Source organism: Rutilus rutilus (assembly GCF_951802725.1).
Source record: "Rutilus rutilus genome assembly, chromosome: 1".
NCBI classification, from domain to species: Eukaryota; Metazoa; Chordata; class Actinopteri; order Cypriniformes; family Leuciscidae; genus Rutilus; species Rutilus rutilus.
Window position 1 is genome coordinate 46,473,366 of NC_140209.1, and position 21,764 is coordinate 46,495,129.

Below are 21,764 nucleotides of genomic sequence, written 5' to 3' on the forward strand. Positions count from 1 at the left end.
CACTATTATCTGTGAAACTGCTATTACACTGGGTATTTTGTCTGATTCATTTTTTTTTTTTTTTTACCTATGTTCTTATTATAATAGGGTAGAATATGTTTTAGCAAAATTTTGTTTGTGTATTTGTTTTTAGTATTATTATTATGGGTTATTGTATGTTTTAGCTAATATATTATAGGGTACAGTTTGTTTTGAGCAAAAGTTTTGTTTTAGGAATGTAGTCAGGCAGATAGATCGCTGTTGGCTGTGTGCGAGGACTGAATGTGGATGCTGCTACTGTAACAAATCTAATTTCCTGTGAAGGATTAATAAAGTAGGCCTATCTTATTACTTCACTATAAATAATAGACACGTTATACATAATATTTTAAATATAATATATAATTGATTAATAAATACATTCAATACATATTACTATCAACATACAGCAAAAGTTGTTAGTCAACGAAACAAAAAACCTTTTAACAGAAAACATGGGTGGCTACTTAGTATTGATAATGACAGAAGATAGATTTGAATATAAACAAAATTGAAGAATTGTGAACATAATTCTGCTTTGTTCAGTCGCCCCATATGATTATAAATCAGAAAACAAAAAGTGTCCAGATGTCAGTTTAATGAAACCTCTGTGTTCTACAATGATCATTTTCATCACACACTCCATGTCACTTGCATTCTCCATTTCTGTACAGCCATAATTCCTTATTTTTAGCTTCTATTTTGTGTCTCAGCTCCTGCACATGTGGACTCACTGTCACATGTGCGTCTAATTCAGTTCTCTCGCATCTAGGCCTAAGATGAGATTCGCTTCTTGGTCAAGGCTCAGAATGTCTCCTTGTATTGTGTCAAGATCTTAACCATCTTCACATAATTCCTGCTCCTCAGAGAGCTCAACCAGATGGTCCATCCTCATCTGACCTACTGCAATCTTCTCAGGTTGGTTTCACATCCCAAAATGCCTTTGATTCACCCAGAATATCTGGTTTCATTTTAAGATTTAGTGACAGAGTCCATGTGTCCAGAGTGTTGTGCTCTGAGCTTATTATCCCATCCAGCCATTGTGTTCACCTCCGTCTACGAATATTGGCTTCGGCTGAAAAGAGGTCAAGTATGATTTTTTTTACAAACTCAGTTATGTTTTGTTATATTTAATTAACACACTTGATAGAGAGTGGCGTAATCTTACTGGTGTAATCTTGGGGCATCATAGGTTTCGAGATGACTGTTTTCAAGGCCTCCACCCACTCTTTTTGATCTCGCTCCTGCTCACACATGAAGACGAACTGCCGATCCGGAGTCTCCACAATTACCCCACACTTCCATTTGTTGCCTCTTGTCCCTTTTGGGACACACTCTCTCACTGAATACCCATGATTCTCTGAGCCAATAAAAACAACTCCAAGTTCAATGGCATCCTTTAGGATAAAAAGAAAATTCACAGTATAATAAATCTTTTCTTTTTATTGATTACACTTACCATGTGTTTCAAGTTTAGATTTTTGCTGAACTGAAAAACAGCCAACACTTACTCAGTAGGAAAGGAAAAAGCAATGCAATTCATACCAGTTGTGTTTTAAAATAGAGTAGTTTCCTGTCCAGAGAATCCAAGATAAACCATCTTTTCTTGAATGGCTCTCGCTGCTGTTCAACATAAACAAAGAGTTAGATATGTTTGTTTTTAGCGTCAAACCACTTTTAAATTAATTTCAAAGGTTTGAAGTTCAAAATGTATTTGTCACATGCTCAACATAAGTGGTAGGATTTTTTTTTTCCTACAACCTATTATACTTTCCTTGAGACAGCAGGACAATAAAACACAATTCAGAAACATTAGTTACAGAATATGCAGATATGTACACAGTGGCCTCACGTAGTGGTGTTTTAGTTTTTGTGAGTGTGTAAAGAGGTGTATGAGGAGTGTTTTACAAGAATAGCATGATTTATCCTTAAAGCGGGGCTCAGTCATAGACAGTATAAGAAGTGGACAGAGCCATCTCATTGGAACTCAATTGAGACAAGTGAAGCCCATTTTTAGCAATTTTTTAGCACTTCCGTTTTTGTCCCGCAGACTCAAACTGACTCAAACTAAGCTTGATGACGTGAGCAACCTGTCTGACAGATGTAAATCTTCTAGTAGCTGTGCGTGCAAACTGCCAACGTTAATCTTGCAGAGACGGCGAGCTTGAGCAAAGAGTTATTTGGCGTGAGTGAGCAGGAGTAAGTATTCTGATTAATTATTTTGACAGTGTAATATATCTATGAGCTTTTCCCTTGACGTCCCCCGATTGCCTGCGAGCTTCTCCTCCTGTCTGTACGGTAATTTCTCTACTGTGAATGTAGGATCATTATTAGTCAAGTGGTTATGACGCAATCGTTAGCCTATTTTTACAAAAACTGTTTCTACGGGGCCATAATGTAACATAGAAGGTAATGGAGCCCTTTATACGTTGTCGTGTTTCTTTAGAAATAAATAATGGACAAATGGAGTCTTTAAACGCCTCAGATGTAAAGTTATTCGCTGTCAAAGTGACGCCAAAATGAATGGGAGTCAATGGAATGCTAACGCAAGTGAAGTTCTGCTACAAGATGGCGGCACGCGGTCGGCTTCAACTTCCGGTCGATGGATTACCCGCCTGGGCTCAGTAGTTTCGGGATTTTTTCGCTGTATTCTCAGAGGCTAGTAGATCAACGACATCAAAGGAGATGGGACATTCTTTAAAACGTCTTCTTCATTCGGGTTCGAACAGCGTGAGGGAGCGCAATAATGACAGCATTTTAGCAGATTTCTTTTGGCCGTAAAGCAATTGTTTACATCGCGAGACCTGATATCACGCGATACTTCCTGACGCGGCGGCCCAAAGTTGCAAGTGCGGATTTTCCGCTCACGGGCACCAGGGGGGTGCGAAACGACCACCATTCAACCCCAACTAAGTAATATAACCATTCCAATGACTCTGAAGCTGTTCAGTTAAGGTAAAAAAGTTACTTAGATCACCTTTAAAGAGTTAGTTTACCCAAAAATGAAATTTCATTAATTACTCACCTTCATGTTGTTCCAAACCCGTGACTACAGTGGTTCAAATGTAAACTTATGAAGCGACGAGAATACTTTTTGTGTGCAAAATATCTTCATTTGAGTTTCGAAGATGAACGAAGGCCTTACGGGTTTGGAACGACATGAGGGTGAGTAAATAATGACAGAATTTTCATTTTTGGGTGAACTATCCCTTTAAATGTTCGTGCAATTTAAAGACAACTACAAATACCTTGCTACACTGAAAAATCTAGATTTTTAAATATACATATAATGAAAATAGAGAGAACCATTTGTGGACAAAAAAAGAAAGAAAAACTTACCAGAGGGCCAGTCTTCTCCATGTAACCCTCTTTCAGGTAGTTTCTAGTTATCCATGGTATTAGCTTAAGACAAAAAAAATATATTAATAAAGAAATTATTAACCCTAAACACAGGAGGGGAACGCTGGTTAAACTTTTTTAACAAATGTTTCACTGTGCTTTTGCTAGTTTCTTGAGACACCAACTTGTGCTCCTCGGACATATTATCGGTGATGAACCCAGGGGTCACGGGGTGTTTTGGGCCTTAGATCATCAGACACCCTCACCTGGGCGACCCAGCCGGGGGTGATCAGTCCCTGGCTTGTGTCCAAGTGGCGCGCTACACCATTGCTCACTCTTCTTAATCCACAGTCACCTTGACGCTTTTTCTGCAGTTTCGTATATGTTCTTGGTGGCTGTCCTTTCCTGCAACCCTTTAATGCCAGAGACTGAATGCCTAATCATGTAATGACTGCCCTGCAAAGCCCCTGCCTGCAGCCAACCTCAATGGCCTTCCAACCATGTCTAATACATTCCTCAACCAGCTCATTGGGATTAGGGTTTTTGAGCCCCTGCCCCTTTAATAGTGAAAGCGAAAGTGCCCTTCTCTGTCGTATTGCGGAACGCGGTTTTTACCGAGGGTGGCCCAGCTCCCCACTCCCCTGTGGAACTCTATTTCGCCACTGCCCCTGCAGCTTATTCACCAAAAAGCCACAAATGGAAACTACAGAGTAGAACATGTAGCACAAATATCATTAATGTTTACATCTACAGTGATATTCTGTGATGATGCACCAATCCCAGAACAATTTGTTTCTCGACTAGACTAGAAAACTATTAAAATATACTACACATATAGCATTTTGTTTGTTAGCCAACTAAAATAAATGTGTTTCTTGTTTAGAGATGCAGCAACTCACAAAAAAAAAAACAAAAAAAAAAACGCATTTACGTGTCCTGTTAACATTGTTGTGGTGTAGGGCGTTTATCTGGTGATCATTCATGTTGTGAAATTGGAGAGAAGGCAGGCCTTTAGCTGTTGATGGTTTTAGGAAGTAAAATCACTTGGAAAAGGGGAAACTTGCAAAACTTCCTTTTTATGTGGCAATGTTAGCTACAACATGAGAAGGATCAACAAGTTTTTGAGAAAATCCAAAACTTTGTACAGTAAAGCAAATTAAAAGCACTAAGGATGTATTTTAATAAGTCCAAAAGCAACTATACAAAAAGTACTTACATCTCTATCACTAGCTGTAGGAAAGGCTGTTTTCAGGTAGACGTGGCGAATAGCTCTAATGGCATTAAACCAATTGACAATCTCCTAAAATGGAGAAATTACAGAGCAGATACTCTTTAGTATACAAGCTGCCTCTGAAACTCATTAAGTTCAATTCAAACTCATTAAACATGAGGTGCATTACAGCGGCACTATTCTTTGGAACAAAGCAGGAAAAAAGCCTGTAAAAATAGATTTACCTGACCATTTTTACTGTAAACAAAAAGGTTTCGGGTGTGATCATCCACACAGTAGGTGATCTGAAGGCCGTGAGCATGTCCTATCTTCTCAGGCTGGAAGGTTGCATTCAAATCCTTCACAGAAATAGTAGCCTTTGGCCCCTTAGATTCCTGACAAGCACAGATACTATTTAATGAATTGCGCACCTAATATTAATTTGATTCTATGCATTTGTCAATCAAAGGCAAATATTTTAAAACAGAGCTAGTATTGTGTTAAAAGGATATTAGATGATGTATGCATAGCTTTGATTGTCTTAAAAGTCATATACTGTAGTTATTCTCAGTCTGTGCTGTGTTTTACGACAAATGCATTCACTAAAGAAAATAGCATTTCTAAATGGCCCAAACTTCATTGCCCAAACTTCATTGCTCAATGAAAAGTTTTTTTTTTTTTCTTACATCCTCCCTGTAGTATTTGAGGGTAAAATCACGCACTGAAAGAACAAACTTCCTCTCGAGAAAATGTCCATTATCCTTTCCTTTCTTCCACAGCATGCCCTCATAGACACCTAGAGCCAAGCAAAACAATTTTGTTGAAATATTAATGTTAATATTAGCAGATAGAACAGACTTAAGTAAACAGACTAAGATGCAAGCTGAATGCATTACGTATAATGTCAGTAATTAATCTGTCTTTCATTTTTATTCAAGTGTGGGCCATTTGAAATGATTCACCTGCTGCTCAGTCAATCTGTCAACACTTTTTTACACTATAATGATTTAAAGTACAGAGTTTAAAAGAAAACTTCTGGGAGCTGAAATGGATTACCTGCTGTGAAGGGTCTTTCTGTATTTTTCTCTGTAAACTCCATTCTTTCGTATTTGGCTCGAATCCATTGTTCTCTAAGGACCCTATTCAGCGCACATATAATGCATTTTGTTGAGCTACATGATGGAGTCAACTGATGTAATAATATTATATATATTACAGTTTATAGTACACTTACAATAGTATTTTATAATAAAGTAGATTGTACAGTTTCAGTTGAATATGAACATATATTCAACTAATGCATGCGCAATGAAGCATTAAGAATCGAGAACACAACTGACAGAATCAAAGGAATGGACTTCAATACCCTTTTAGTGGAATTAGTAGTTCCTGTTACTGTGATCAACAGTAACACACAGCGTTTTTTCTTGCCAGCAAGATGTTTGCTTAATCAGCCCTTTTTCTTTTTTGTTTAAACTTCCCAAATCAGAGATCTGTTCCATTATGATATAAATGTAGTGTTTCAGCTGTAAATGAATGTGTTTAGTTTGACTTTTCAGTCAGTAGAAGAGCCTGGACTACTCACTCGCAATCATCTGTGTGGGGCTGATAATAAAAGACAGGGACATATTTCTCATAGAAGTTTTTGGCAGAACAGTTTCCATTGGCCTTCATGAACTTCTCATCCGAAAATGCATTGAGAGGAAACAAAATGGTGTTAGGGTTCACATTCAAGACTTAATAGAACCACTAGATGCTGACAAGTAAAACAGTGACTATGCAAAAAGTGACATGTAATAATCAATATCTTTTCATTAAAAGCATTTAGTTCGCAAGCTCCTTTTTACCTGCACAAGCTCATCATCCCAGAAGTCTAAGCGTATGGACTTGATACGACTTATTGTAGGAAGATTGCGATGAGTTCCAGAACAGTTCAGACACACAAATATTCCCAGAGTATATGAAGCCCAGTCTGGATCTTCAAGTGATAACAGAGTAAGTTAGTGAGTGAGTCAAACAATTGATAAATAAAGTTTCCACGTTCATGGAAAAGCATAGTCATTTTAAAATTGTGATTTCCAGGAAAGGCAATGAAAAATAAACATTTTTATATTAAATATATTTTCTTAATCACAAATGACTAAATATTATGGAAAAGTCACAAACAGGCATGGAAATTCGTGGGTTAAATGTGTGTGGGAACCCTGCCAAACATTCTGTTAATTTCATATAAATACAACTATGGTATGAATAGATTCTAAATGCTACTGGTTTCGAAACAACTTGTTTATAGAAGCCATAGTAACACTGATCGAACCATGACAAGCTGTTTACTCAAGGCTATACCATGACTTTACTATGAATACCTACAGAACTATAACTTTTAACTATGAACTGTGTGTCAAAATATTGTGTCAGAGAGCTTTCCAATAATTATTTGAATTCTGGGTAAAACTACACAAATAACTACCGGCTGTGAGTGAATGCAGTGTTGTCAATGGTCCTGTACTCTCACCTGCAGCTCCACAGTCAGCACAGCAGCTATTCTCGGGCAGCTTCGCCAACTCTAGAAGTGTCTTCTTGTTCTTTTCCCGATTTGCCATAAGCGAAATGCTTTTAAACACATTAAGGTTGTAGTTCAAACTTTCAACTCTCTTATCCGTTTCTTCACGCGTTGGTTATCCCGCAGGGTGCGGTTTCGCGATATATTTCATTCAGCCACCCAAAACTGTTGCGCACCGGTCGCGTCAGATTCGAAACTCGTATGCGCTTCAGCGGCAAAACGCTGCGGTCTCAGTTGCTGGACTCGAGGTCTTCCGCAAGCATTCACTAAAACCCCCCTTCGTGTTCACTTCCTGGAGAAAACCAACAAACTCGGAGCTACACTTATGATATGTGATCTATTTAATGATCCATTTACTCTCATTACTTTATAATAAGCATGAGAGGATAATTAGGCAATAATGAAACCAAGTTGTAAACAGTGGCTCACTGTGGGTAGAGTTTTTCGTGCTTAAAATATTTCATATTAAAAGATTACATTTGCACCAAACAAAACATGAGAATGATTATCAAGATTGAATTAACTCATAATTAGGTTAAATCATAGGTGCCAACAGCTATAATATTCTTGCAAGCTAGTACATTTACTCCAGTCACACACTGAGACTGCATACAAAACAAAAATGTTGCATCTTCAGGATTAACAGGTATACAGTTATCTTCCTGGATTCAAATGGACTAAAACCATCCCATTTAGGAGATGTGGAAGTGAAAAGTGTGCTTCATGACTCGAAGTTTCACGAAAAACAATGTAAGGTCTATCGTCTCATGATAAAATATGAAATATGGTGGTGGTGGTGATGGTGGTGGTGGTGGTGGGGGGTGGGGAAATAATCATACACAACCTGTACACAAATTCCAATAGCACCATCATGTTTACAGAGCTCTTGCAATTTACATACATATATAAAAATAAAAAAAAACTTTGCTGGCACATAGCAAATCCACATTTATTACTTGATAAAACTTTTTGGAAGATGTATGACAAAAAGTACAAAACATAAATGATCAGCAAATTTAAAACATCAGTACAAATATGTGAGGTCTACAACAACATAAAACCACACTCCTTCTGAGTATATATTACTGTACAAATGCATGTTCACCAGCAGCCTTTAAGCAGCTGCCTAATGATGCGTGTAATTTAAGGGAACTCGGAAGCCAGGAACTCCACTGTGCTTTTAGGAAGAGTGAAGTGTATACCATCCAAATAGTGCAAGAACCTGTAAAAGTAGGGGGGAAAACACAACAGTATGATCATTTTATTAAATATGGATCTTTAGAGTAGTTTTGCCACTACAAGACAAGTCCCTATAATTTAAAACAAGTCGACAAAACGTTGATCTGTTGAATTGTGACCTCATGCCATATTTAAGCTTTGCAAAAGCCACATCCTGTCCCTCCACTGTATTGTGTGGTTTTTTTTAGACCTGTGCACTATGACCAAGTTGAATTTGACACGTCGTTGTCAGTTCAGCAAAAAACAAATGCATCAGGTACTAAACATTATATTTATGAGATGCGAGTTCAGACTGTAAAACTGTGGTTAGTTACCATGTTATGTAGTCAAACCATCAAATATACTGTTCAACCTTCATGAGACAGCAGGATTTTTACAGTTGTTTTCTTTGTGACGCTTTTGCCTACAGGAAATATAGGGTTTAATCTTAACTTGTGAAATGTGCCCACTGTGTAAAGGGTATTTCCATTGTCACTGTTCAACTCAGTGTGGTATCTGGATAACTGGAAATGATCTCACATTGGGAGTCTAACTAAGAACAGGGTCTCTTGTTCATAAACAAGGGTGTGTCATCCATTCGAGACATTTCAGGCTTTTCAGGGTGGTCAAGACAATAGTGTACAGCAGACTATTTTAAACCAAAAGATTTCTCTCCTAACCTGCCACAGGTTTTCCATACCTCTTAAATAATCCATTTCCATGACTTTTTAGTCATGGAAACACACTAAAATTAATGCCCATTTAAAAAAATACAGGAACATACTCCACACTTCTCACTGAAGCCCCACCTAGTGGAAGCGAATGATGCCTGCTATAATTAACAGTATGATGTGATTGATATTAACAAATCAGTAATATAAAAAAATAAAAATAAAAAATAAAATCACTATAATTAGAAAAAGACAGTTCTTTCAAATGTGTAATTTTGTAACCACTAATGACATATGTTCACTGCAGATAGTCTATAAATGAATCTAATAATAACTCTCACCTGCGTTTGATCTTTCCCTGCTCCTTCAGTCTCTCTGACCTACAGATGGTGCGTAGAGAGGGGAGGTAGTCCAGAGCCACTGCTGCCCGGTTTCCCAGCGTACCAACTGACATGGTGGAGAGCAGCGACTTCAGCACCTCACTTCTCCTCTCCATCAGCCTGTACAAAACAAAATGAACACAATCTTACAGCACGCTGTGTATAAACCGCCTCGCAGGGCGGAGAGGAAACGTAAAACACTGAGACAAGGGATGGGTATATAGAATATGTGTGTTAAGTTTACAATGATTTTGAAGATTTTTTTTGGTTTTCCAAAGACTGTCATTAAACTAGTTTCACGATCCTTGTCTCACAACTTGCAGTTTTAAGAACATTAATACATATTTTAATAAACTTTAGTGGAAAAAAACTTTCAGGAAAGTTTCGGCATTTTGATATACTATTTTGGTAACACTTTTCAATAAGGTTTCATTAGTTATCTACATTGGTTAACATGAACTAAGAATTAACAGTACATCTACAGCATTTATTAATCTTATGTAATGTTCATTTCAACATATACTAATAATACATTATTAAAATCAAATGTTGTATTTGTTAACATAAGTTCATGCACTGTGAACTAACATGAACAGCTGGATTTTTATTAACTAACATTAATAAAGATTAATAAATACAGTAACAAATGTATTGCTCATTGTTAGTTCATGTAAGTTGATACATTAACTAATGTTAACAAATGAGACCTTATTGTAAAGGGTATATAAGACATTTTTATATATAACACGTATGATTTTAAACTTAAAGGAATAGTTCACTTAAAAATGAAAATTCTGTCATCAAGTCAAACAACTGTCTGGTTACCGACATTCTTCAAAATATCTTCCCTTGTGTTCAGCAGAAGAAAGAAATTCATACATTTTCTGCATGGCATTTTGATACATTTTATATACACACACACAAAGAGAGAGCAAAAGAGAGAGCGAGAGAGAGAGAGAATAGAATATACATGTAAAAACATGTAGGTTAATATTGCTTCTTGTTACAATGTATTATTGATTTTTTTTTTGAGACATGACCTAGCCTTGGATTAAATGCAGTATAAATAAAAGCAAAAAAAAAACACACAGAGAGGCTGAATTCTCACCTTGGTTCACAAGGTGTGACTTGAGCGAGGCTGAAGCCATCTCTGTGTGGAGCCACAGGGAGGGTGAGCTCCTCTTCTGCCTCTCTTCTGATCTCCTCCTCCAGTTGCTGTGCTCTGTCCCAGGCCTCAGAGACTACAGCCTTGCACTTCCTAAAGCTCAAATGCCCCAATGCAGCGTGGATTTCATCAACACTAACACTATTTACCCGGCTAACACACTCTAACCGAATGTCATCGGTCATCCCACTTTTGACCTTCGCACCGGTCCAGCCAAAGTCCTGTGGTCTGCAGGAACCCTCTCCATGCAAAGGTGGGTAGTGCAATGAGGAGTCCAGGAAGGACATGTGGTCCATATACTCTGCTAAACCGCTTAAGCAATGCGTCACTGGCTTGCTCTTCTTTCTTTCGGCTTCAGATAACACAATGTGCCTCGGTTTTATCGGCACGGCTTCAGGCACATTCACGGACAGATTGGCTGCTTCCGCATTAGTGCTTTTAGCAGGATCTCTGCTGGTTTTTGGCAGTGAGAGGAAGTCTTCCTCCGACTCTGAATCAGACTGGAAAACGTCTTTTTTGCCCATCTTCTTTCGCCCTCTCATTCTGGAGGACAATTTAAGGGGACTACCTTCTTCAGAGGGCTCTTCCAAAGCTTCTAACCTCACATTTTGAGGTACTTGCTCAGGTTGGGACTGTGGGTTTGGTGCTGATTGTGATCTGAGGGTGGACTGCGGTAAAGGGCGAGTTGGCAGAGGAAGCAGACACTCTATATTGCAGTAGAGAAGTTCCACTCCCATTCTGTGGACCTTTGAGAGAATATCCCAGCACTTAATGCTCTCTAGTATTGAAGACTCGTGCTGTAAAATAAGATCAGATTGATCAGGAACAAATTCTGGAAATGAACATGTTTAAACAGTTATATTTTTAGTGTATGAATAAATATATACTAATGATACACAATATATTGGTACTATATCTGTTATTGGCCAATAAATGTTTTTTTTATATATATAATTATTGGTATTGATATTGGATATTTAATAGTGCATGCTCATTTAATCTTTAAAAACACACAAAAAAAATTTATAATTAAAAAAACAATTTAACAACAATATGGAACAAATAGGGAAATTAATATTAAAATATTTAAAGATTTTTAATAATTCCATAATATTCTAATTCTATAATATATATATGCCATTTTTTGGCTATTGCCAATAACGTAAAATAATTATCGGCTTAACAGTATTGGACAGAATTTTATTATCATTGCATTCTTAATTAGAAAATATCACAAATTCAATACTCACCTTTAGCAGCAAATCTGCAATATTTTTTGTTTGCATCTTGCAGATTCCCAGCAAAGTCTCTGTGCATGCAGTGTGGCAAGGAGGTAGTTTATCCTCATTTACATCCTGAGTTTTGATAGACTGATGGTGAATGTCACCCGTGACATTCTCTTTGAGATCTATAGTGTGAAACAAGATGTTTTTGATAACTATATACAGATATTATAACATAAATCCCAAAAGTTCTTAGTGCACCTTTTTTAAATAAATTAAATACATCTTTACCTGATGAAGGCAAAGGTCTCTGCATCTGCTGTCCACCACCACTGCATGCCCAGAACTGTAGGTGCAGGAGGCTTTGCCGAATATCACAGCTGTTCCAATCTAGCAGACAGGACACATCCTTAGTGTCCGTTCTCATGTTTTCTACCAGACACAGCAGCTGGAGGTAACTTGACACATCCGCCTGGAAAAACCCAATGCGTTGACTATCACAAACCAAACACAATATAAGAGAATATAGGAGAAAGTAATTAGAAAAGTAGAAAAAATTTATTAACTGCACTTACCACTGAAGGAGATTTGAAATGGATTTCCTCAAAGTACCCATCAAATGTAGCACCAAACGTCGGATCTGGACAAAAAGGTCCAATGATGACTAATTCACAAATCTTGCATAGTACATTTCTGTTCACTGCCAACTTTACTTACCACTGGTTGTTAAAATAACTGGTCTCTTGGTTGTGGTCATGAAGGTTTTTATTGCAGCCAAGAATCCAGTGTCATCATCAAAAATGATGTCCACCTCCTCAAATAAGATGAGGGATGTGGCAGTTTTCTTGCCCTGGTCTTCAGCTGAGATCTTGGTGCCGGCTGGAGTTCCACTGGGACACTCTTTGCTTTTGCTGTCAATCTCTTTTGCTTTGGCAGACTTTTTCGGACATGCTTATAATAAAACATGAAATGCCATTAGAAAGGTCTCAAACATGAAGCTTGAAAACAATTACCTTAAAGTGCTCCTATTATGCTATTTGAAAGTTTCCTAATGTTGTTTTGGAGTCTCCTACAACAGGTTTACATGCATCAAAGGTCAAAAAAACTTTCATTTTCTCATAATATACATTTGCACATCACCACATTTTCAATGATTCTCAAACGACTCGTCAGATGAATCAATCTCTCTAAATCCCTCCTTTCCGCGAGCTACTCTGCTCTGATTGGCCAGACAGCTCAGTCTGTTGTGACTGGTCTACCACGTGCAGCGTGTGTGTCGAAAACAAAACCGCCCATTGCCATAACAACGTCAGCTCTGCGTGTCCTGGGGCTTCCTACACCGTAAACTAAACACAGTAACGAACAATGACGTCGATTTTACCATATCAATCTGAGCGCGAGTCCGATGATGAAACACTGGAAGAGCTAATTATTCAACCCGAACCTCCATCGCAAGGACGACTCGAGCAGGACGTTTCTCAGTGAAACACTACTCAGTTTGAGGTACATTATGAGATGTTGCAACTGTAATTCCTCACCATCAGCATTAACAAGTGCATGTCCATCAACAAACCGATTATTTTACTAATTTACAGAGTATTTTTCTAACTTATTGCGGTGAACATGTGGAAACTGTATCAATAACAGTGCATACATGAGCCGAGCTCTGATGACTGATGTAACAAACATTGGTAAAACAAATCTTGCTCCATGCTTAATCTTTCCTCAAAGTAGTGAGAATGACAGACAATCTGCATTAATAGACACAGTTATAGGTAATAGTGGCCCACAAACTGATTAGCAGAAGTATTTCAGTAAGACAGTAATAATGTGAGTTAACCGGTTAGCAGGAGACCTAACAGTTACACAATATAAAACTCAAAACTAAGTATTTTGAACACCATCTTACAAGAGCAAGCGGTTTGCGAATCCTGCATTGAACTCCGAGATTTGAGAAGCAGTCGTCAGTGAAATAAAGGGAACACAGCAAAAGTTTAGGATTATACTGCTGTGATATCATGGTAAAAATTAATTTTAACCACTGATTCTTCACATGCTCGTCCTTGGGCAGTGGAAATAAAACTGGCTTTACCTTCACATTATAGAGCACAGCTTCTTCTCGACATGATGCTATCCAGTATCCACAGGAATCAGCTGCCGGTTTGAGGTTCAAGTTTTCCCTGGTGTCTGCGCGCAATAAGTGGGCGGGCAATATGCTAACGACTTACGACTCATTTGAAAAACGATTCATTTAATCGACTCTTACTTTTAAAAGACAATAAACTTTATACACGGTGCACTTTCAGATTTAAAACTTTGCAGGATGTTTTCATTCTTTAAGAGCTATGTTACACACTACATGATAGGTCATTTTCAAAAATCCATAATAGGGGCACTTTAATATAGCCTAGCTCACAATAAATGTCAATATCATTTCAATATTTGTGTTTGACTTAGATCACTGGATTTTGAATTATTACCAGGTGGTGTTTTCTTGTCTTGACTGTTTGCTTCTTTGCCAGCGGGTCTTCCACTTGCTTTGAAGAAATTGGCCAGAGATGTCGGAGCCAAGCCACCTTTTCTGGATGGAGCACTTCGAGGAGACTGAGGAGGCTTCCTGGGCGATGATACACTCCTTCTGGGGGAGTTAACCTTTCCTGTGATTAGAAGAGACACTGAGAACCCATCCGAATAGTCATGCAGACTATATATTGTAGTGCAATCATCAAGGAAGAGAAAAGTCATACTGGGAGAGGTGCCAGGTTTGATGGTGGTGCTGTTGCTGCTATAATTGCTGAAGTAGGACGGTTTGTGAGCGTTGACACCTTGGATGTCCACTTGGTGGGACTGAGTGGCTTCCTTCAGCTGGGATAAGATCTGACGACCACTCCTTTGAGAGGAGGAGTTTACCTCAAATACCTTGAAGAAAAAAAAAACCAGGGTGGATAAATACTTTCCTTTTTTGAACGATACTAGACAGACTTAAACTAGTAAAGTGAAATGAAAAATGAACCAGACCTTGAATCCCAGTTCTTGCGCACAGGCATAGACTGCAGCAGTCTTGCCCACTCCAGTGGGTCCAGTGATAAGAAGTGTGTTACACAGATGATCTTCTGTCTCATCCAGGCCTTCATCTATGAGCCAGGAGTCTGCATAGAAATAAAGTTGAGGCAATGACAAGAATATGAATATTGGCACAGCCGAAAATGGCAAGCAAAACAGCAAGCACTGTCATTTAGGATCTTTTCATACCATTAATGTCCTCATCTTGCTTTTTTTCCTGCTGTTTCCTCTTCTCTTCCCGGTCAGCTCTCAATTTCCACTCTTTCAGCCAGCTAACGGTAACGATCAAAATGAAATGGGAAGAAATGTTATCAAAAAAAGAAATATTCATTACTGACACGTAGATTAGTGAATGGGAACTTTCACCATCTTTGATTAAACTTGGCAGGATAACAACCTGTGTAGTCTCCGGACAGACTCCATATTCCCGATTATTTCACTGGAGTGCTGAGGCTGATACTTTTCTGTCCAAAGCACATCCTCTTTCACTCCATCTAGAAATGAAAACATGAACAACCAAATCTAAACAACATATAGTGCAAACAAGTTTAATAAACATATATAAATATTTAGTAATACTTTAGGTTCATAAAGCATCATGCACTAACAATTACCAACCATGTTGTACAGCATGTATTATTCTAGATTAATGTTAGTTTATAAATACACTACCGTTCAAAAGTTTGTGGTCAGTTTAAAAAAAAAAAAAAAAAAAAAAAAAAAACATTTATTCAGCAAGGCTGCACTAATTTGATCAACAGTAAAAGTAAAGACTTTTACATTGTTACCCACAAAAATTAATTTCTAATAATGCTGGGGGGTTTTTTAGCTTTCTTTTCTTAAAAGAATCCTGGGGGGAAAATGCAGCACGGGTTCCAAGAAATATTAAGCAGCACAGCTGTTTTCAACATTGATAATATTAAGAAATGTTTCTCGAGCATCAAATCAGCACATTAGAATGATTTCTGAAGGATTATGTGACATTATGCTAATGAATTGAACATTATTGTAAAATCTTACCAACATTTTCAAAGATAACTACTCAGAGTGTGAAAAGATCATCTACAAACTTATTTAATTTTCACCTTCTGTGCTTGAATTTTCTGGGACAGAGGAATCTACTATAATGTGAATGTCCTTCTGGTTCCCCACAGGTGAGAGTAACTCTGCTGGCTTGGGTTCTTCTTTCTGCTTTTGCCTCTGTGATCGACCTCTTCGACTTCTGCCAGATGGAACTGTGTCAGAGACATTCCGTGCTGCCGGACCTCCTGATGGTGGACTTTCTTCAATCACTATGACTTCCCCTTCTGAGTGACTGGCCTTTGGTTTTTTACCCACTTTGCCTGTTGTCTCTCCTTCATCTACACGCTTCCGTTTCCTTCCGACGCCGTCAGATGATCCAGCAGGGCAGGATACCTTAGACTCGCCTTCAGGTTCTACAATAATAATCATATAAATGACATATGCAAAAAAATCTGTAAATAATTCAGGGTTACATTTCATTATAAATACATTTATGCATTACATATTCATGTGGGAAGAAAAAACAAAAACAAAATGATTAATTGTATTTTTTAGTCACCTGAGGCAGAGGCTTGAAGGATGCAGTCCTCGCGTCTCTTAACAAACCGCATAAAGAAACGTTGATGAGGGAAGGAGGGATTGGAGATTCTCATCTCCTCTAAAAGATGCTGTCTGATTGGCTCAGAAAACTCTGAATTCCGACAAGAAACCTAAACCATAAATAAAAACAAGTTAAATTCGTTGCTGTACATAAATACAGGATGCATAAAAAAAAGTCTCCTTTGCTCACCCAAGCTGCATTTATTTGATTAAATATACAGTAAAAACAGTGATATTTTGAAATATTATTACAATTTAAAGGTAAGATTGGCAGCTAGTGGTTTGAAATGGGTACTGCAGTTCAAATTCAAAATATTGGAGAGGGTTGTTTCCCCGCCACCTTCTCCTCAGACTCGAAGCTCACGCGGGTTTCCAGATTGAGGACACGCAACAGGAACAAGCACAATTGACAATGGAAGGCGAGGAGATGTACACATTTATAAGTTGATGAGTTGATTTATCTGTGTTTTAATATGCTGCCGTTCATAGAGATTTTTAGATGGATGCAGAGGCTTTTTAGGTTGGGTAGAATCTGCGATCTCTGATCTAGTTATATACCTGTTTTCTATTCTAAAATATAATTTATTCCTGTGCTGTCAAAGCTGAATTTTCAGCATCATTACTCCAGTCTTCAGTGTCACATGATCCTTCAGAAATCATTCTAATATGTTGCTCAAGAAACATTTATTACTATCATCAACGTTGAAAACAGTTGCTTAATATTTTTTGAGGAAACCGTGAGTTTTATTTGTGATGCTTTGATTAATAAAAACTTCAAAATAACAGCATTCATTTTAAAATAGATTCCTTTTGTAACGTTATACATATCTTTTGTCACTTTTGATCAGGTCAATGCATCCTTGCTCAATAAAAATAAGAAATATTCTGCCTTTTGAATAAAAAAATGTGAAAAACTTTAATCTAAAAATTGTCACCAAAAGATTACCAACCTTCTGGCAAAATGCTCTCTTAGCAGGAACTGTAGCATAACCTAAAGACATCTCCAAAGACATCATTTGAACAGCTGGTAAATTATAGGACTCCTTTATGCACACAAAGAAAGGATTTGTAGGCCACTGGAGGTTCCAAACAGAACAATCTGACAGGGAAAGAAATTAACACATTAGTCTCACATTATTCTCAAATACACACACACACACACATCTGGTTCGGCAACTTTGTGGGGACTCTCCATAGACGTAATGGTTTTTATACTGTACAAACTGTTTATTCTCTCCCCTTACACGAACCCTACCCCTAAACCTACCCATCACACAAAACGTTCTGCATTTTTACATTTTCAAAAATGCTCATTCTGATTTATAAGCTTGTTTCCCATGAGTCAGTGTGCATTCAGGTTGAAGTCCCCACCGGGATAGAGAAACCAGCGCACACACACATCAATGTAAATGCTCTAACCAAGAGAAGCCCTGTCAGCTTACCTGCAGCCCTCTGCTGAACATGCACCACTGTCTGGAAGGAAGCACAGGCCTGACTATAAGCCTCTCGGCTGGCTGCTGTTTTTGCGATCTGCTTTTTAAAAGACTCCGGAAGGCCGCTCTTCAGAAACTCTCTCTTCGCTCTGAACTGTTCATCATCTTGCGAGTTCTCGGATGCCTCTCGACTGACAGGGTTTAGTTTGGGAAAAAAACATTTATTAGATTTTTTAACTAATGAAAAAATAAGAGCATTAAAGAGAATTTGCCAATTCAAATACTGTTTGTTTTCATTAGCATAATACCTGCTGTCGTCAAAAATGGAGATGACAACAGACGTTCTCTGGGCTTTTTTGTCAACAAACAGAGGAGCCAGTTTAGAAGCTGAAAAAGAAATCATAAATAGACACGAATGCATTTTTTAAATGACTTGAATGCAGTTTCCATGTTTGCCCCCCAAAAAACCCTTCAGATATTAAAGCAAGTACTGACTTAATTTTAACTATTTGTGTCAGTCCAATTTACCTGCAGGAGTTTTGGATGTTTTGTTTTGAGTTGCATTTTTACCCAAAACCTCGTTCAAACTACGAATCTTCTTTTGGCTCTTGTCACTTTCCTGTGAGGTGACTGGAGTGCTTTCGGTTTCATCCAAAAAAACTACAGAGTCCTAAAAAGATGACATTGATATAAATGAGAGAATAACTTGAGCAATTATTAGCAGCATTTATAAAACATTTACACCAGTTCACTTAAGACGCGTATCCACTATCTCACCTCATCACAGTAATTTATGATTGACTCTTTGCCTCTTGTAGAGCGTCGTACAGTGTCTTTCTCCTTATTAGTGTCCTTTTTACTTTGTTGAAGAGCTTTGGCTTTATGCACCAGCTTTCTAGCTTGTTTTCTTTTTTTAACTGCATTTAATTCCTAACAAATGAGAGTTTTGTGAGTTATCTTTAATCTTAAAACATCTGGCAATAACAATAATTATTAAATCATTTATTTTGTATTTATTATAAGCATTTATTATTTTAATGTTATTGCATAGATTTTCTTAATTAAAAACAACTATATAAAACAATTTTATAAACAACAAAATATAAATATTAAATAATAATAATAATAATGTATAAAAATATATATATATATATATATAGCATTATTTTTTTTGTAACATATATAAATCATAAATGTTAGTTACCTGTGTGGAGAGAGGACTTGATATTTCAAAATCACCAGCTTTTGTAGCAGAGGATGGAAATACTCTGGTGATTTTCATCCTATCAAACAAAATGGCAAATACATGAGAAAATAAATAATTCAAGAAAAAGTAAAAGGAGATTGTAGGAAATTAAAATGTTAGTCTCACCTGATGGGGCTGCCTTGCTTGTCTGGTGGGCACAGCATTTCAGCTCTATAAATGCCCCTTTTGGGCCTGTGAGCTTTTGGGGTGGAGGCCAAAGAGGGTAAGGGTGTATTTTGGGACTCATCGTCATCTTTCACAGTGTTCTCTTGCCTCTCTTTCTTCTGCGACACACTATTGAGCACAGCGGCTGATTGTCTGCGTGAAAGCTCTCTGGTCGACCTCCTCAGCTCTCTGACAGCCTGTTCACTGTTGTTATTATCAGCTGACCCACTCTCATTGTTGACCTCAATGTCTGCGGCGGGTTCTTCAGGTTTTGGAGTTGCAGCTTGTGCATCTTCAGCTTTCTTAGCTTGTCCCTTTTTCCCAGGCTTCCTACCTCGCTTCTTTTTGTCCCCAGGACAGGTCTTCTGTTCTTCATTCTGCTCAGAGCTGGTTTCTGGTTTGTGCTCAAGAGATTTTTCTCCATGTTCCTTGTCTGTTGTCTCTGGATCCTTCTCTTGAACCTGGTTCTGCTTGCTCTGACCCTTGCTGGTTTTGCTTTTGAATCCATCAAGACTAGGCTGCTTAAAGGCATTCATAAACTGCTTTCTCTCCGCCTCAGTGCTTTTAGGAGGATTGGAGCTGGATTCCATCACATCAAGTTCAAGATCTTCCTCGAGAATAACAACGTTAGACTTCCTTTTGAGGTCAGGCAATACGTCCAGTTTAACCTCTGGGATAGGAACAGACAAACTCTTGTCTTCTTTTGTTTGACTTTTTTTATTTCTACTAAAAATGGATGCGACTTTTAAATCCTTGGCAGCTTTGACAGACTCATGATGATCGGGGGAAATGGGATGCACCTCAGCTTGGATTGTGAGAGTTCGGGGTGACACCTGCAGAGGACCGATTGCAGAATCACCCTGACCATTACAGGTGTTGCCTTCATTTGACGTCTCAGCTGTGTCAGTCTTGGGAATCGCATTGCTCTCCTCCTGCTCTTGGTTCTGATTTTGTAGGAAGTCTTCAAATGAGATTGTGACGGTGCTACTTTTCTTTTCCGCACTCTCCTCCAATTTAGCGTCACATACAGGCTCTTGAGCATCAGGATCACATTCCTTAGTCTCTTCACTGCCCCCTTTCGCCTTTCGGTTTCTCCTCACAGCAGATTTTCTGTTCCCACAATCTTTCTTCCTGCTTTGGTTTAAAGTGGGTTTTTGCTCAGAACTTTCCCCAGAACTCTTAACCGTCAGGACATCTGGATCAGCCTCTGTGGTGTTTTTCCTCACGCCAGATTCTTTATTGGAGAAGGCATCGTTACAGGCTTGAGCTGGAACAAGAACAGTATCCCTTTCCTTTACAGCTGATTCACTGGTTCTCTCTATCAAGACAACATCATCTGTGACCATCTGTGCATCCTCCTCTTTGGACTTATTGTGGTCCTTGGCCTTCCTGGTTCGCTTCTGCCCCTGTCCTCTTATAGGTTTTCCAGGGACTTCTCCACTTCCTTGCTCTGAAGGTTGTGGGGAGTTCTCTTTAGCTACCAGAGAGCAGCTTTTTACTTCTTGTGCAGGCGAGGTTCTCTTAAAGTAGTCCATAATGTTGTTAGACCGTGGTGGTGAGAACGGTTTCTCCACTGGCTTGGGCATAAAGTAGTTAGTAATAGTTTTGACAGATGGTGCATCGCCATCCTTCCTTAATTTCTTGCATGGCTGGAGAAACAGAGCAATAATGACAAATGATGAAAATCATTCAGTGTATTTCGAATATAAAAGCAGTGCCATATATCAAAAGCATATCAACTTTTTATATGACACATACCTGACCCTCAAAATCCTCTATGACAGCTGCCATAGCAACAGCACCAGCCATCGTTTCACCCCCAAAACTAAAAATCTGTATGGAATTAACAGACAAAGCCAAGGTTTTAGAAGAGTTTAAAGACAAATACACAAAAAGCCACATGAATCAAGTGTTCAAAGTGTATGTAAACATATTTACAACATGTAAGTTTGTATAATTTCATAATTCATAAGGAGCTACATTTACAGTTTGAATAAACAATGCCTCCACAATTGCATATATTAAAAGTTCACCTGTCAACTAACGATATATGTTTGTAGAAAATTCATAAACATTGCAGACACTCACCGGTTCTTTTCCTTCCTTCGGTGATACGTTGATACATGCTCCAAAATTACAGATCACAGTGTATAAACTCTGAATACAACAACGAGTTCAAGTAAACACAAAGCCTATCTATCTACACATTTCCCAAACATCGATATACATTCCCAAACCGGCGAAAAACAAACATAACACGTGGTACTATCCAACCCGAAACCCGCCATGCGTGTAAATCTAAAATTAAAAGTGCATTTGACGCTAATAATGAGAGACCATATTCTGTAATAATGTAGGTTTTAGTGTAGTTGAATTGTTTTCGACAAATGGCGCCAAATATCATGGACGTCTTTCGCCGCGCCGGTTCGGCCAATCACAGTCCGTTT

General features: G+C 38.1%; 2 protein-coding genes across 2 annotated transcripts; both read right to left on the reverse strand.

The window, feature by feature from the left end:
- Positions 1 to 599: 599 nt before the first annotated feature.
- On the reverse strand, positions 600 to 7,491 carry adap2 (ArfGAP with dual PH domains 2). The gene is made up of 11 exons (XM_084420717.1): positions 7,083 to 7,491; positions 6,415 to 6,545; positions 6,153 to 6,244; positions 5,624 to 5,706; positions 5,254 to 5,363; positions 4,813 to 4,962; positions 4,574 to 4,657; positions 3,358 to 3,420; positions 1,564 to 1,641; positions 1,187 to 1,415; positions 600 to 1,093 (listed from the first exon to the last, which is right to left on the reverse strand). Exons 1-11 carry the CDS (start codon positions 7,168 to 7,170, stop codon positions 1,065 to 1,067), a joined length of 1,137 nt encoding a protein of 378 aa, XP_084276843.1. The 5' UTR covers positions 7,171 to 7,491; the 3' UTR covers positions 600 to 1,064.
- A 487-nt stretch (positions 7,492 to 7,978) lies between these two features.
- Positions 7,979 to 21,745, reverse strand: atad5a (ATPase family AAA domain containing 5a). Its single transcript, XM_084420697.1, has 23 exons — positions 21,406 to 21,745; positions 21,076 to 21,150; positions 19,279 to 20,966; positions 19,111 to 19,189; positions 18,684 to 18,836; positions 18,435 to 18,576; positions 18,215 to 18,293; positions 17,916 to 18,097; positions 17,424 to 17,572; positions 16,433 to 16,583; positions 15,936 to 16,286; positions 15,248 to 15,344; positions 15,040 to 15,122; positions 14,806 to 14,936; positions 14,535 to 14,706; positions 14,268 to 14,444; positions 12,505 to 12,738; positions 12,363 to 12,427; positions 12,079 to 12,259; positions 11,815 to 11,972; positions 10,508 to 11,361; positions 9,361 to 9,519; positions 7,979 to 8,352 (listed from the first exon to the last, which is right to left on the reverse strand). Exons 2-23 carry the CDS (start codon positions 21,124 to 21,126, stop codon positions 8,274 to 8,276), a joined length of 5,415 nt encoding a protein of 1,804 aa, XP_084276823.1. The 5' UTR covers positions 21,127 to 21,150; positions 21,406 to 21,745; the 3' UTR covers positions 7,979 to 8,273.
- Positions 21,746 to 21,764: the final 19 nt, after the last annotated feature.